The sequence below is a fragment of the Phytophthora cinnamomi genome, assembly GCF_018691715.1.
Source record: "Phytophthora cinnamomi strain GKB4 chromosome Unknown Contig129, whole genome shotgun sequence".
Lineage (NCBI taxonomy): Eukaryota > Oomycota > Peronosporomycetes > Peronosporales > Peronosporaceae > Phytophthora > Phytophthora cinnamomi.
The window spans coordinates 147,409-159,411 of NW_027151062.1; the positions used below are offsets into that span (position 1 = coordinate 147,409).

A 12,003-nucleotide genomic window follows, 5' to 3' on the forward strand; every position below is an offset into this window, starting at 1 on the left:
CGTCGAAGCGCAACACCACGCGCATGTTCATGTCTGATAAGCCACACCGATACGGCTCTAAACTGTTTATGTTGTGCGACGCAAAGACGGCATACTGCCACAGGTGTTTTGTTTGATCTTTTGTCTATGTCGTAACTTCCGACATGTAATGAATTCTGACATCTCTTTATGCCGTATCTGTTCTAGATTTGACGTTTATGTGGGCAAGCGTAACAACGATGGAGGAGATACCGGAATTGACGCCAAGACTGGAGCAGCGGCCGTCTTGCGGAACCTGAAGACTACGTTCACTCCTCAATCGCGCCACAACTGGCATGCTGTGATCATCGACCGATACTACACCTCGGTTCTTCTCGCCGTGGAGCTGCTGAAGATGAGGGTTTACGTTGTTGGAACGATCATGACGAACCGCTTGGGGTTCGACAAGATCATCAAGTCCGAACACAAGAACCGCCCAGCAAGCATCCCAAGGGGTTCCTTCGTCTTCACGCGCTCTGTCGATGTCCCCGCCATGATATCGTGCCTCTGGTGGGACCGCAAACCAGTCTACTACCTCTGCACGGGCTCCGCCATGACGCCGTCTACGATCGAGAGGAAGGTCAAGCGGGTGGGCGCGATTCAAGTGGGGTGTCCTCAGTTGGTGAAGGACTACCAGAACTGGATGGGCGGGGTAGATCGCCACGATCAACTCCGCCTCCAGAGTTACTCTCTTCAGATGTCCACGCGGTTCACCAAGTACTACAAGGGCTTGTTCTTGGGGTTCCTCGATCTGGCGCTGGTGAACGCGTTCCTGACCCACAAAGAGGCGGCCAAGATCAAGGGTACAGTGTGTTTGAAATGCTCCGAGTGGTTTACAGTCCTGCAGAACCAGCTCCTGCAATTGAAGGCCGAGGACTTTGCAGGGGTCGAAGCGACACCACCTCCCTCCCGCCAAAAGCGTAGGCGAACACCAGTTCGCCTTGTGCACGCACTCGAGCAGTCCGAAGACTGGGTTACCGTCACCGGAGTTCAGAAGCGCCGCCAAAGGTCATGCAAAGTTCGTGCGCTCCTCCGCACAGAAAAGAAGAAGTCCTTCGCGACGACTTACTTCTGCGAGCGCTGTTCCATCGACAACGCCAAATGCTGGTTGTGCAACAAGATTCGCCGCGAATACAAGGGCGTCGCCAAAACCTGTTTCGAGATCTGGCACGACGACTTCGGCGCCGGGCAGAACGTTCCTGCCAGCCTGGGGAAGCGCGTAGTGCTGCGCCGGCCTGGCAAGAACGCAGGAAAGCGCAAGAAGACACGGCGGGAACTGCAGCTCGTCCGCGAGGAAGGAAGCGATGACTCTGACTCTGACAGCAATGATGAGTGAGCGTGTAGGCTGCGTTTCAGTTGATGAGTGGTGAGCTTCGTGTGGCTGAATGCCAAGTTTATTGAACCAACGTACCTTCTTTCATGGGTTTTCTGAAATGAGCTGCAGATCAGTGCACCTCCTCAGCCATCTGTTGGCTGCAAATGGAGTAAGTTACGACATCGAGCTGTGATTGCTCCATCCTAATGCCGTATCATTTACGACATAGGCCGGAAACCCTGCTGAAAACTTATACACCTACCCCGACGTGAAGCACATGACATATACAAATGCCAAGTCTTTCTGTAAGTCGTAACTTACGACATGCGCTTACGCGTCAGAGGCGAGTACCGTTCGGAGACAAGGTGTTAATATCCCGTGACGTGCAGCGGTTCAGCCGATACAGATAAATGCGTTCGAGCAAGACAATGAGCTTCAGCATTGAGGCTAATGTCCTTCGCAGGACAAATGGCTGCAATTAAAAAAAACAACATAGTTTTGTTGCTTAATAGTCTGGCGTGTCTTGAGTTTGGCTAATTGTCGAACTGCAGGCTTACATTCTCAAGCGTAGACGCCAGATCTCGTTCATAACAGCCAACTTATCAACGAAACAGGTACCCAAGAGAGATACGCCGACAAGGCGTTCTGGTAGGCCCTGACCACAGACTCTCCCTACCACGGCAACAACTCACGCTCTGGACTTCGGAGTAGGGGCACATGAGGAGTTCTCCCACTAATCTTGAGCGAGTGAGCGAAGTAGAAACGAACCATCATTTTTTTTCTTTGTATTACGCTACTGTACCTCTCTGGTATGCACGAAAAGCGCTGACCAAATTGACTTTCACTCTAGTTTTGCTGCTGGTAGATAGGCGCCGGCGTTCCGTGTTTCTTGACACCACCCTTTTTGTGCTTCTTCGGCGAGGGGCAACGGACCGAAGTTTGCGTCGTGTTACTCGCTCCAAAGGCAGGGGCGACAGTATCCGGGGTGTTGTTGGGCTTTGTCGGGTATCCAGTGCTTGATCCTCCCCAGCCAGCGACAATGCCGTCGTACAGAGATTTACGAACCAGCGCCGTGTTGGCTCCACCTGGCTGGTACCAAGGCAGCGGCGACCTGGTAGGGAGCCACGAGTAGTTGTCGTCGTAGCCCCAGATGGTGACACCGACGCACCGCTGCACCTGGTTGCAAGCCGCGACAGTGTTCTTGTAGACATTCACTTGTCTCGCCTGCTCCTCCGCGGATGGCGAGGGCGAACTTGCCGTGACGTCGACCTCAGTGAGGGCAACGTCCAGCCCAAGAGCAGTGAAGCGCTCCAGGTTCGCCGCCTGATCAGCGGCGGAGGACGTGTCGGCGCAGCCAAAGTGAGACTGGAAGCCGACGCCGTCAACGGTAATGCCACCGTCCAGCAGCGTCTTGATCATGTTGAGCACCCCAGTTGACTTGGGGTTGATCGTGTTGGTGTTGTAGTCGTTGTAGTACAGCTTGGTCTTGAGGCCGAGCGACTTCTTGACCTCGTTGGCGGTCTTGAAGGCGGTCGTGAGGAAATCCATGCCCGTCGTCGTGTACCAGAAGGAGTTCCGCATCTGACCGTCTTCGCCCATGACCTCGTTGGCCACATCCCAGGCGTAGCACGAGTCCCCAAAGTGCGTCATGACCTTGGTGATGTGGTTCTTCAGCGCACTCAACATCTCCTGCTTGCTCAGACTCTGGACCCACTGAGGCGTCTGCGAATGCTGTAAGACGAACCAAACACAAAAGTTAGTTGCCGAGTAAACACATAGTTCTTCATAGAATGTGTACAGCTTGCAATACATACCCAGGTCAAAGTGTGGCACCGCACTTGGGCGCCCATTTCCTTGGCGATAGCCACGACGGCATCCCCGGAACCAAAAGTGAAGGAGCCTTGAATGTTCTCGGTAGCATCCCACTGCAGCGATACACAGCAACAACAAAAGCGTAACAAAAGTTAGGAAACTGAGAATATGGATGTCGAGAGCCAAAAGTTGTGCACCTTCATCGAGTTGGCCGGGGTGATCATGCCGAAGTCGTGGCTGTTTTTGAGGACTTTGAGCGCGGCGGAGTCCCTCATGTCCTGGTCCACTGCCGTGCCCATGTACTTGCCCGCGGCCTTAGCCATGTCGTTCAGACCGCTGGAGCCCGAGTACGTGGACTTGACAATGGTGTCGCCTGCCACCACATTGAGCGAGCCGATGGCCACAGCGAGAGCAACTGTGTGCTTCATTGTTGCTTGGGAGGGTGGAGAGCTGCACGTGGAGAAGAAGCAAAATGAAAAGTGAACAAAGACTTCCGCCTCGGACTCCAAGTGGTCATACAATCGTTCAACGCCACATGGCAATGCCGCCCTTACCACATTTTCACTGTTTGCTACGGTACATTTATTGGCGAGCGTTGCTTTAGTACGAAGTAGCGCGTGTAGTAGCGGAATATATGCAGTCCGACTCACACAACAAACGATTATGGTATACTGATTGCGGACGCTGTGAATTCGCTGCCAAGAGATCACACCACAAGGAAAATAGGAAATGCTTGAGTACACCTGCTGTTTTCTGTCCCTGCTCACCTGTTTGGACTTAACAGTCCCTGCTGGCCTGTTGTTCGCCCTGGTTACCTGTTGCACATTCAGCGTTGTTTATGTGGTATGAGTCAGAGGCTGTGAGTCCGGACTCACGACAAGCAACAGCTTTTCTGACGTATTTGCTTTAAAACCATGGCGCAATAGCGACCAACCAACAATTGCGAGATCCCGTAGTATTTTTTGAAATGCGTACGAATTCTACAGTATCCACGTTTTAGTGATGGAATTTTTGAGTGATTGATTCACAACGCAGGAAAAAACATTTCAACAAAACTATTGTACAGTATTTTTCTGACACGTCGTTAGGAACTTGTGACCTGCCTGCTAATGATGGCTCATCGAGAAGAAGCGGTGCTGTTGAATTGTGGCATCGTCGGAGAAGGGAGTGTGATCTCTGTCATAATTGAGCAGTGGATGTCGGTGTTTATCCTGAAAGATGCCATCGCAGACAAGCTGAGATACCAGGGGCGAGCTCACAAACGGAAGCGCTACTTGGCGAAGAAGAATGGGTGGTTGAAAGACACGGATCCTGTTGCTTTCCGACTGGAACCTGATGACATTCGAGATATGAATGCACGAGGGCAGCTGATGGATACGCGGGCAATTCAGGATGTCCTGAAAGACAACAACATGGCCACACAGCGAGCTCTGAAGTCAAGGCAACTTCTCGTGCTGGAGGTGGTTCCCAGAACACCCGCGGAAGCAGCTACAGGCGCGCCAACGTCGGCAGCTGGAGATGCCAACGATCATCTTCTGCCTGGTATAAAGAAAACTCTTGGCCAAAACGTTGCTGAATGTCCAAGAGAAGGTAGGTGTATCGTTGTGAGATGCTATACGTGTATTACCACCAACGATTTTTTCTTTATTTGTCCAGGACAGCATTTGAACGATGCCTCACACAACTATCGATCACTTGGGCTTCGCTACTGTCGTCCTTTGAAATGGAGGCAACCCCAGCAACGTGTGATGGAAGGGTCCATACAACACGCAATCACGCTGCGGGATTCACGCATGCACTGCAAGTCACTTTTGTGATGTCGTAGATAATATAGTTTCATTCGTGATGCGTTTTCGGTGGTTTTGATTCACTCGTTGATGGAGGTTTCGATTTATTGATTCACAGCTACTACAGTACCTACGGGGTTTTGGGCTCTGTTGATAGGTTCAGCCACACACAACCCGTCAATTACGCGCACTTCCTCAATTTTGAAGCACCTACAGGTACCACAATAGAAGAGTATGCAAGAAATCCAAGAGCGTGAGTTGTTGCCATGGTAACGAGGACGTTGCTGTGGAGAATCTGTGGTCAGGACCTTCCAGAACGCCTTGTTTGCGTATCTCTCTTGGGTACCTGTTTCGTTGATAGATTGGCAGTTATTGAACCCGGAGATCTAGCCTCTACGCTTGAGAATGTATGCCTTTGACTTTTAGCCAAATTCAGACCACGTCAAACTATTTAGCAAAAGAACCATGTTCTTTTAATTGCCACCAGATGTCCTGCGAAGGATATTAACCGCTGAGCACGAGATATTGAAGTACATGTACTGACCCATATCATCGCGACTTTGTACGAAGGTCTCACTCAGTCAACCCGATCAGAGCAACATTTCTGTTCATGGGTGATCAACTCATACCAACGGGAACAATGGGAACTACGCGACCTCGCAATCGTTGGTTGATCGCCATTCCGCAGTGGATTGAAAGCGTGAAGTTGCCTTGACTTCGGAGCTCGCTGTGTGGCCATGTTGTTGTCTTTCAGGACATCCTGAATTGCCCGCGTATCCATCAGCTGCCCTCGTGCATTCATATCTCGAACGTCATCAGGTTCCAGTCGAAAAGCAACAGGATCCGTGTCTTTCAACCACCCATTCTTCTTCGCCAAGTAGCGCTTCCGTTTGTGAGCTCGCCCCTGATATCTCAGCTTGTCTGCGATGGCATCTTTCAGGATAAACACCGACATCCACTGCTCAATTATGACAGAGATCACACTCCTTCTCCGACGATGCCACAATTCAACAGCACCGTTTCTTCTCGATGAGCCATCATTAGCAGGCAGGTCACAAGTTCCTAACGACGTGTCAGAAAAATACTGTACAATAGTTTTGTTGAAATGTTTTTTCCTGCGTTGTGAATCAATCACTCAAAAATTCCATCACTAAAACGTGGATACTGTAGAATTCGTACGCATTTCAAAAAATACTACGGGATCTCGCAATTGTTGGTTGGTCGCTATTGCGCCATGGTTTTAAAGCAAATACGTCAGAAAAGCTGTTGCTTGTCGTGAGTCCGGACTCACAGCCTCTGACTCATACCACATAAACAACGCTGAATGTGCAACAGGTAACCAGGGCGAACAACAGGCCAGCAGGGACTGTTAAGTCCAAACAGGTGAGCAGGGACAGAAAACAGCAGGTGTACTCAAGCATTTCCTATTTTCCTTGTGGTGTGATCTCTTGGCAGCGAATTCACAGCGTCCGCAATCAGTATACCATAATCGTTTGTTGTGTGAGTCGGACTGCATATATTCCGCTACTACACGCGCTACTTCGTACTAAGCAACGCTCGCCAATAAATGTACCGTAGCAAACAGTGAAAATGTGGTAAGGGCGGCATTGCCATGTGGCGTTGAACGATTGTATGACCACTTGGAGTCCGAGGCGGAAGTCTTTGTTCACTTTTCATTTTGCTTCTTCTCCACGTGCAGCTCTCCACCCTCCCAAGCAACAATGAAGCACACAGTTGCTCTCGCTGTGGCCATCGGCTCGCTCAATGTGGTGGCAGGCGACACCATTGTCAAGTCCACGTACTCGGGCTCCAGCGGTCTGAACGACATGGCTAAGGCCGCGGGCAAGTACATGGGCACGGCAGTGGACCAGGACATGAGGGACTCCGCCGCGCTCAAAGTCCTCAAAAACAGCCACGACTTCGGCATGATCACCCCGGCCAACTCGATGAAGGTGCACAACTTTTGGCTCTCGACATCCATATTCTCAGTTTCCTAACTTTTGTTACGCTTTTTGTTGTTGCTGTGTATCGCTGCAGTGGGATGCTACCGAGAACATTCAAGGCTCCTTCACTTTTGGTTCCGGGGATGCCGTCGTGGCTATCGCCAAGGAAATGGGCGCCCAAGTGCGGTGCCACACTTTGACCTGGGTATGTATTGCAAGCTGTACACATTCTATGAAGAACTATGTGTTTACTCGGCAACTAACTTTTGTGTTTGGTTCGTCTTACAGCATTCGCAGACGCCTCAGTGGGTCCAGAGTCTGAGCAAGCAGGAGATGTTGAGTGCGCTGAAGAACCACATCACCAAGGTCATGACGCACTTTGGGGACTCGTGCTACGCCTGGGATGTGGCCAACGAGGTCATGGGCGAAGACGGTCAGATGCGGAACTCCTTCTGGTACACGACGACGGGCATGGATTTCCTCACGACCGCCTTCAAGACCGCCAACGAGGTCAAGAAGTCGCTCGGCCTCAAGACCAAGCTGTACTACAACGACTACAACACCAACACGATCAACCCCAAGTCAACTGGGGTGCTCAACATGATCAAGACGCTGCTGGACGGTGGCATTACCGTTGACGGCGTCGGCTTCCAGTCTCACTTTGGCTGCGCCGACACGTCCTCCGCCGCTGATCAGGCGGCGAACCTGGAGCGCTTCACTGCTCTTGGGCTGGACGTTGCCCTCACTGAGGTCGACGTCACGGCAAGTTCGCCCTCGCCATCCGCGGAGGAGCAGGCGAGACAAGTGAATGTCTACAAGAACACTGTCGCGGCTTGCAACCAGGTGCAGCGGTGCGTCGGTGTCACCATCTGGGGCTACGACGACAACTACTCGTGGCTCCCTACCAGGTCGCCGCTGCCTTGGTACCAGCCAGGTGGAGCCAACACGGCGCTGGTTCGTAAATCTCTGTACGACGGCATTGTCGCTGGCTGGGGAGGATCGAGCACTGGATACCCGACAAAGCCCAACAACACCCCGGATACTGTCGCCCCTGCCTTTGGAGCGAGTAACACGACGCAAGCTTCGGCCCCTTGCCCCTCGCCGAAGAAGCACAAAAAGGGTGGTGTCAAGAAACACGGAACGCCGGCGCCTATCTACCAGCAGCAAAACTAGAGTGAAAATCAATTTGGTCAGCGCTTTTCGTGCATACCAGGGAGATACAGTAGCGTAATACAAAGAAAAAAAATGATGGTTCGTTTCAAATTGACTCACGCATCAAGATTCCTCAACCTACTGCGATGAAGGCGCAAGCGCAAGTTTGTCGAATATGTCACTGCTGTCTGAACTCCGTTAACCGCTAGAGGCACTCAAGCTGGAATTGTACGCGCCATCGTATGCATCATTGGTGCCCAAGTACTGATTTTGATCAGTTATTGACGCCGTGAGCTTGAACTCTGGCATCTCATCTAAGCACGACTTGTCCAGACGGTTTAAGTCTCCGTTATTCTTCACGTACGACGCAAGCAGCTTTAGTCCACAAGTGTTACTCGAATCACCGTCCTCATCGAGTGGGGTCGAAGAAACGGTATCATGCACCGAGTATCGGAACAAAATCAGTTGCTTATTGTCACCGTCCAGAGCGTGAAGCAAACTCTTGGCGTACTTGTGTGGCGTAAGAGGATCGAGTTTACCATTGAGTAGCAACACGCTGGCGTGCTCAGGAATGGTGGCGCTCTTGTTCCAGTACTGGTCGTGCTGGTAGAATATGCCGTTGCCGGAGTAATTGCTGACATTGAGCTGGTTGCACACGGTCGAGTTTTCTTTCGAGAACGCGCAGTACAACGGAGTGTCCATGTAGACCTCAGGATCGGAAATCATTGCATTTGTAAAGCGCGCTCTCATTTCTGCGATTGAAGGCGATGGAGTCTCCCACATCTCGGAGAAAATAATCAGGTAGTAGAGCAACGGCGAGTAGAACGCGTCGTCTTGGCTGGAAAACTCGGCGTCTGCGTTAAAACTGGTAACGAAGTGGTTCAGCACGTCGATATCTTCTGGTGCGCAGCGATTCAAGCGGTACACGACGGGAGGAATGAGTTTTCGTAGGGTTAATCGCTCGAGCAACGAACTCAAAGCACTGCGAAGGATCAGCGAGGGCGGCTCGCCCTTCACATCCGTCATCAAGTTATTCATGAGAACAGCGCACGTCGAATTAGGTTCGTTGTCAAACTTCACGATCAAATTCTGAATCGTGTTATCCAGTCCGTGTGGCTCAAAGTGAGAAGAGCATTCTCGATCACCATCACAGAGTGCCAAAAAGGAACTCGCCACTTCGCCAAAGTCGATGTTCCAAGTCGAGAAGTACTCAAACTGGTCTGCCGGAGCTCCGGACGACGTTGCAATGCTGTCCAGCACGTACCCCGTCACCGTAGGAGGGTCCAAGTGGATCAACCGCTCAACCAACGCCGTGCCGTAGCTCACTCCGTACACCGTCGTGTTAGCGCCATTTGAGAACTTGGCGATGAAAGTCGCAATATCCGTAGCCGCACTCGTCACAGAGAACGCCGCGAGGTCTCCATACTTGAACTGCAGATCCTCCGCACACCCTGGTACCTCGGCTAGATCAATCTTTTGACCGCGGGGTGACCCGGTGGTCATCGCTTGGGCGGCTACACAATCGAGAAAGGTACTACGTCCAGTCCCGCGATGATCCATTGTGTACACATTGACCGCACCCTCACGTTGGTTGTGCAGATCTACCATCAATGACTCCATAGCAGTCGACGAATCACCGGGCCCACCTTGTAGAACCCACACATTGGTCGTAGTTTCAGGATCGCCCACCGTCGCCAACATCCGCTTCACGAATATATTGACCGTGGATTCTGATACATCCGAGTTCTCGCAAATTCCCGGATAACACAATGGAGCGTTGTACATGGCGCATTCAGCCACCAAATCTCCAGCGCTTCCTTCATCCGAAAAGGTGAATTCAGAGCACGGGTACCAGCCGTTCAGTTGATGGTCCGCCAATACTGTAGATGCATCCGCAAGTATCGCCACTAGCGAGAAGAGTTGGGACAGCTTCATCGAGACTGGAGTGGTGCTGCTTGTTGATGTTGTCGGAGGTTAGCTAATTCGAAAGTGAGGGAAGAAAACCGCGGTGGCTAACGCGACCGTGCATTGGCCGGAGACTGTCGTCCGTGCAGTGCGGTCGACACGCGAAGCGGAAGCTTCTTTTTTGCTGGTCGAAGAAGAACCGCTGGCTCCAAGTTGAGGCCACCTTTGACCGTCACAAACTAGTGAATCAAGTCGTGGCCAGATAACACGTCGACTCACAGCCGTCGTCTTTCCTACTGCCGGTAGTCGACGACGGAGGACAACCGAAGGCAATCGCCATGGCTGGATACCTAAAAGTTCCGGTGCATTCACATGCCCGTGATGACCGTCTCTGGAATTCGTGGGCTCCTGTAGCGAGAGCAGTCTGCGTGCGTAATGCGTTTCGCGTGTGAGCGAGTGGGAAACGACCCGCTCGCTCGTCGACAACTATAGCCTCCAAACTTTCACCACTACGACAACCACCACCCAAGCACCGATGCTGCTCTCTCCGAAGGGGCTACTTCGCCTGGTCAGCGCTGGCGTGGGGTTCATGCTGTTCATCGTGGCGTGCATGGGCTTCAACACGTTGAAGTTGTCCGTCTACTCGGTGGACAGCCAGGCCGAGTTCGGCTGCCTGTGCTTCCTGGGCGTGTGCTTCGGACTGCTGCTGACCTTCGGCGAGTCCAAGTGGGAGCTCTTCTTCTTCTTCTTCGGCTTCATGCGCTACCGCCTGGGCCGAGCCTGTATTTTCGCCGTGAGCGGCATCATGACGGCGCTGCTGGGCAAGAGCCGCGACCAGCAATGCAACTGCAGCGACAACGTCATCCTGATCATCGAGGGCGTGGCGCTCATGGCCATGGCTATCATGCAGACGCTCGCCATGTTCGTCTTCGGCAACAACAGCGCCCCGCGTCGCAGCAAGGACTCGGCCTCGACCATCCGAGTGCCTCCAGTAGCCACTCCATTGCCTGTCACGGCACCACGCACCATCCCGTTGCCCAAACAGCCTGCCCCGTTCCAAGCCATCGTTCAGCCAGTGTCACAGCCTACGATTCAAGCTGCGGCCTCGGCGCCGCCGATACCCATGTCGCCTGCTAGCCACGCAGACAACAACTTGCCCTCGTGGATGCACACACCGTAGTGCAAGAGCATAGTTGCCGTTTTACCGTCGATTTACCTCATCAAACAACTCGAAAATTGATAAACCTTCCATATCGAATTGTAGTGCAGTCACTTGTGCGCTGTTTCTCTCTTATAGGAATGTATACATTGGATCACTGCATCCTCTTGATACATGGTTATTTCAGTTGTATCGACGGTACACAACATGCATTCGTACCTCGTCGCTTCCTCGTCTCTCAGTACTGTGGCGACCACCGCACCACTCACGCACCTACGTGGATTCTGTGGATTCGACACACGCAGCTTTCTACGCCTGGAGTCGCTCTTGTGTGGCTGAGGCTCGCACTCGAACCCACGTGCGAGATGTCAAGAGTGACGAGGACGTGTCGCTTTCTATTCACGTGTTTATGGAGAGTTTGTGCGATGCGCAAAAGGTTCCAAGGCCAGTTCGGTTGGCATCTACATCCTCAGCAAGTTTTCCGAGTCTGGCCTCAGCAGGCTTTCGAATCGACGAGGTGACAAATTCCACCATCGAGGGCATTCGTGCAGAGTCAACAGACATCGCGCGCGTTACATAATTCGGACGGGCTTTGCTGTGGTACACAACTTCCTCTCAGCTGAGAAGCGTCTGCATTTGCGTCGGTGGGGTACATCCGAACGGTTGGTGAGCTTCGAGCAGTGCGATGATTTCTCGTTGCGCTTGGCTATGAGAATCATCCGATGGGGGCAACACATGTGCGAGTTGCAGTGCAGTGAGGCCATCACGGTCAAGGACGCCAAAGAGGTTTGGATGTGCTAGTAGCAATCTTACACAACGTTCGTGGCCAGCAAACACAGCAACGTGGAGGGGGGATTGTCGCAAATGGTCTGTCACTAACGTCGGATCTGCTCCACACCGCAACAAGAGATC

At 52.3% G+C, this 12,003-nt stretch overlaps 5 protein-coding genes across 5 annotated transcripts; 3 read left to right on the forward strand and 2 right to left on the reverse strand.

Annotated features, from left to right (window-relative positions):
• Positions 1 to 715: 715 nt before the first annotated feature.
• IUM83_18681 (uncharacterized protein) lies at positions 716 to 1,354 on the forward strand (the record flags this gene model as incomplete). Its single annotated transcript, XM_067943691.1, has 1 exon — positions 716 to 1,354. One exon carries the CDS (start codon positions 716 to 718, stop codon positions 1,352 to 1,354), a length of 639 nt encoding a protein of 212 aa, XP_067780029.1.
• An 825-nt stretch (positions 1,355 to 2,179) lies between these two features.
• On the reverse strand, positions 2,180 to 3,704 carry IUM83_18682 (putative xylanase; the record flags this gene model as incomplete). Its single annotated transcript, XM_067943692.1, has 4 exons — positions 2,180 to 3,064; positions 3,148 to 3,258; positions 3,343 to 3,595; positions 3,700 to 3,704. The coding sequence occupies 4 exons, from the start codon at positions 3,702 to 3,704 to the stop codon at positions 2,180 to 2,182; spliced, it is 1,254 nt and encodes a 417-aa protein (XP_067780032.1).
• Positions 3,705 to 6,522: 2,818 nt separating this feature from the next.
• IUM83_18683 (putative xylanase) lies at positions 6,523 to 8,048 on the forward strand (the record flags this gene model as incomplete). The annotated part of the gene is made up of 4 exons (XM_067943693.1): positions 6,523 to 6,527; positions 6,632 to 6,884; positions 6,970 to 7,080; positions 7,164 to 8,048. 4 exons carry the CDS (start codon positions 6,523 to 6,525, stop codon positions 8,046 to 8,048), a joined length of 1,254 nt encoding a protein of 417 aa, XP_067780031.1.
• A 177-nt stretch (positions 8,049 to 8,225) lies between these two features.
• Positions 8,226 to 9,530, reverse strand: IUM83_18684 (putative serine protease family S33; the record flags this gene model as incomplete). Its single annotated transcript, XM_067943694.1, has 1 exon — positions 8,226 to 9,530. One exon carries the CDS (start codon positions 9,528 to 9,530, stop codon positions 8,226 to 8,228), a length of 1,305 nt encoding a protein of 434 aa, XP_067780026.1.
• A 937-nt stretch (positions 9,531 to 10,467) lies between these two features.
• IUM83_18685 (KIF-1 binding protein) lies at positions 10,468 to 11,112 on the forward strand (the record flags this gene model as incomplete). Its single annotated transcript, XM_067943695.1, has 1 exon — positions 10,468 to 11,112. One exon carries the CDS (start codon positions 10,468 to 10,470, stop codon positions 11,110 to 11,112), a length of 645 nt encoding a protein of 214 aa, XP_067780065.1.
• Between the last annotated feature and the right edge of the window lie 891 nt (positions 11,113 to 12,003).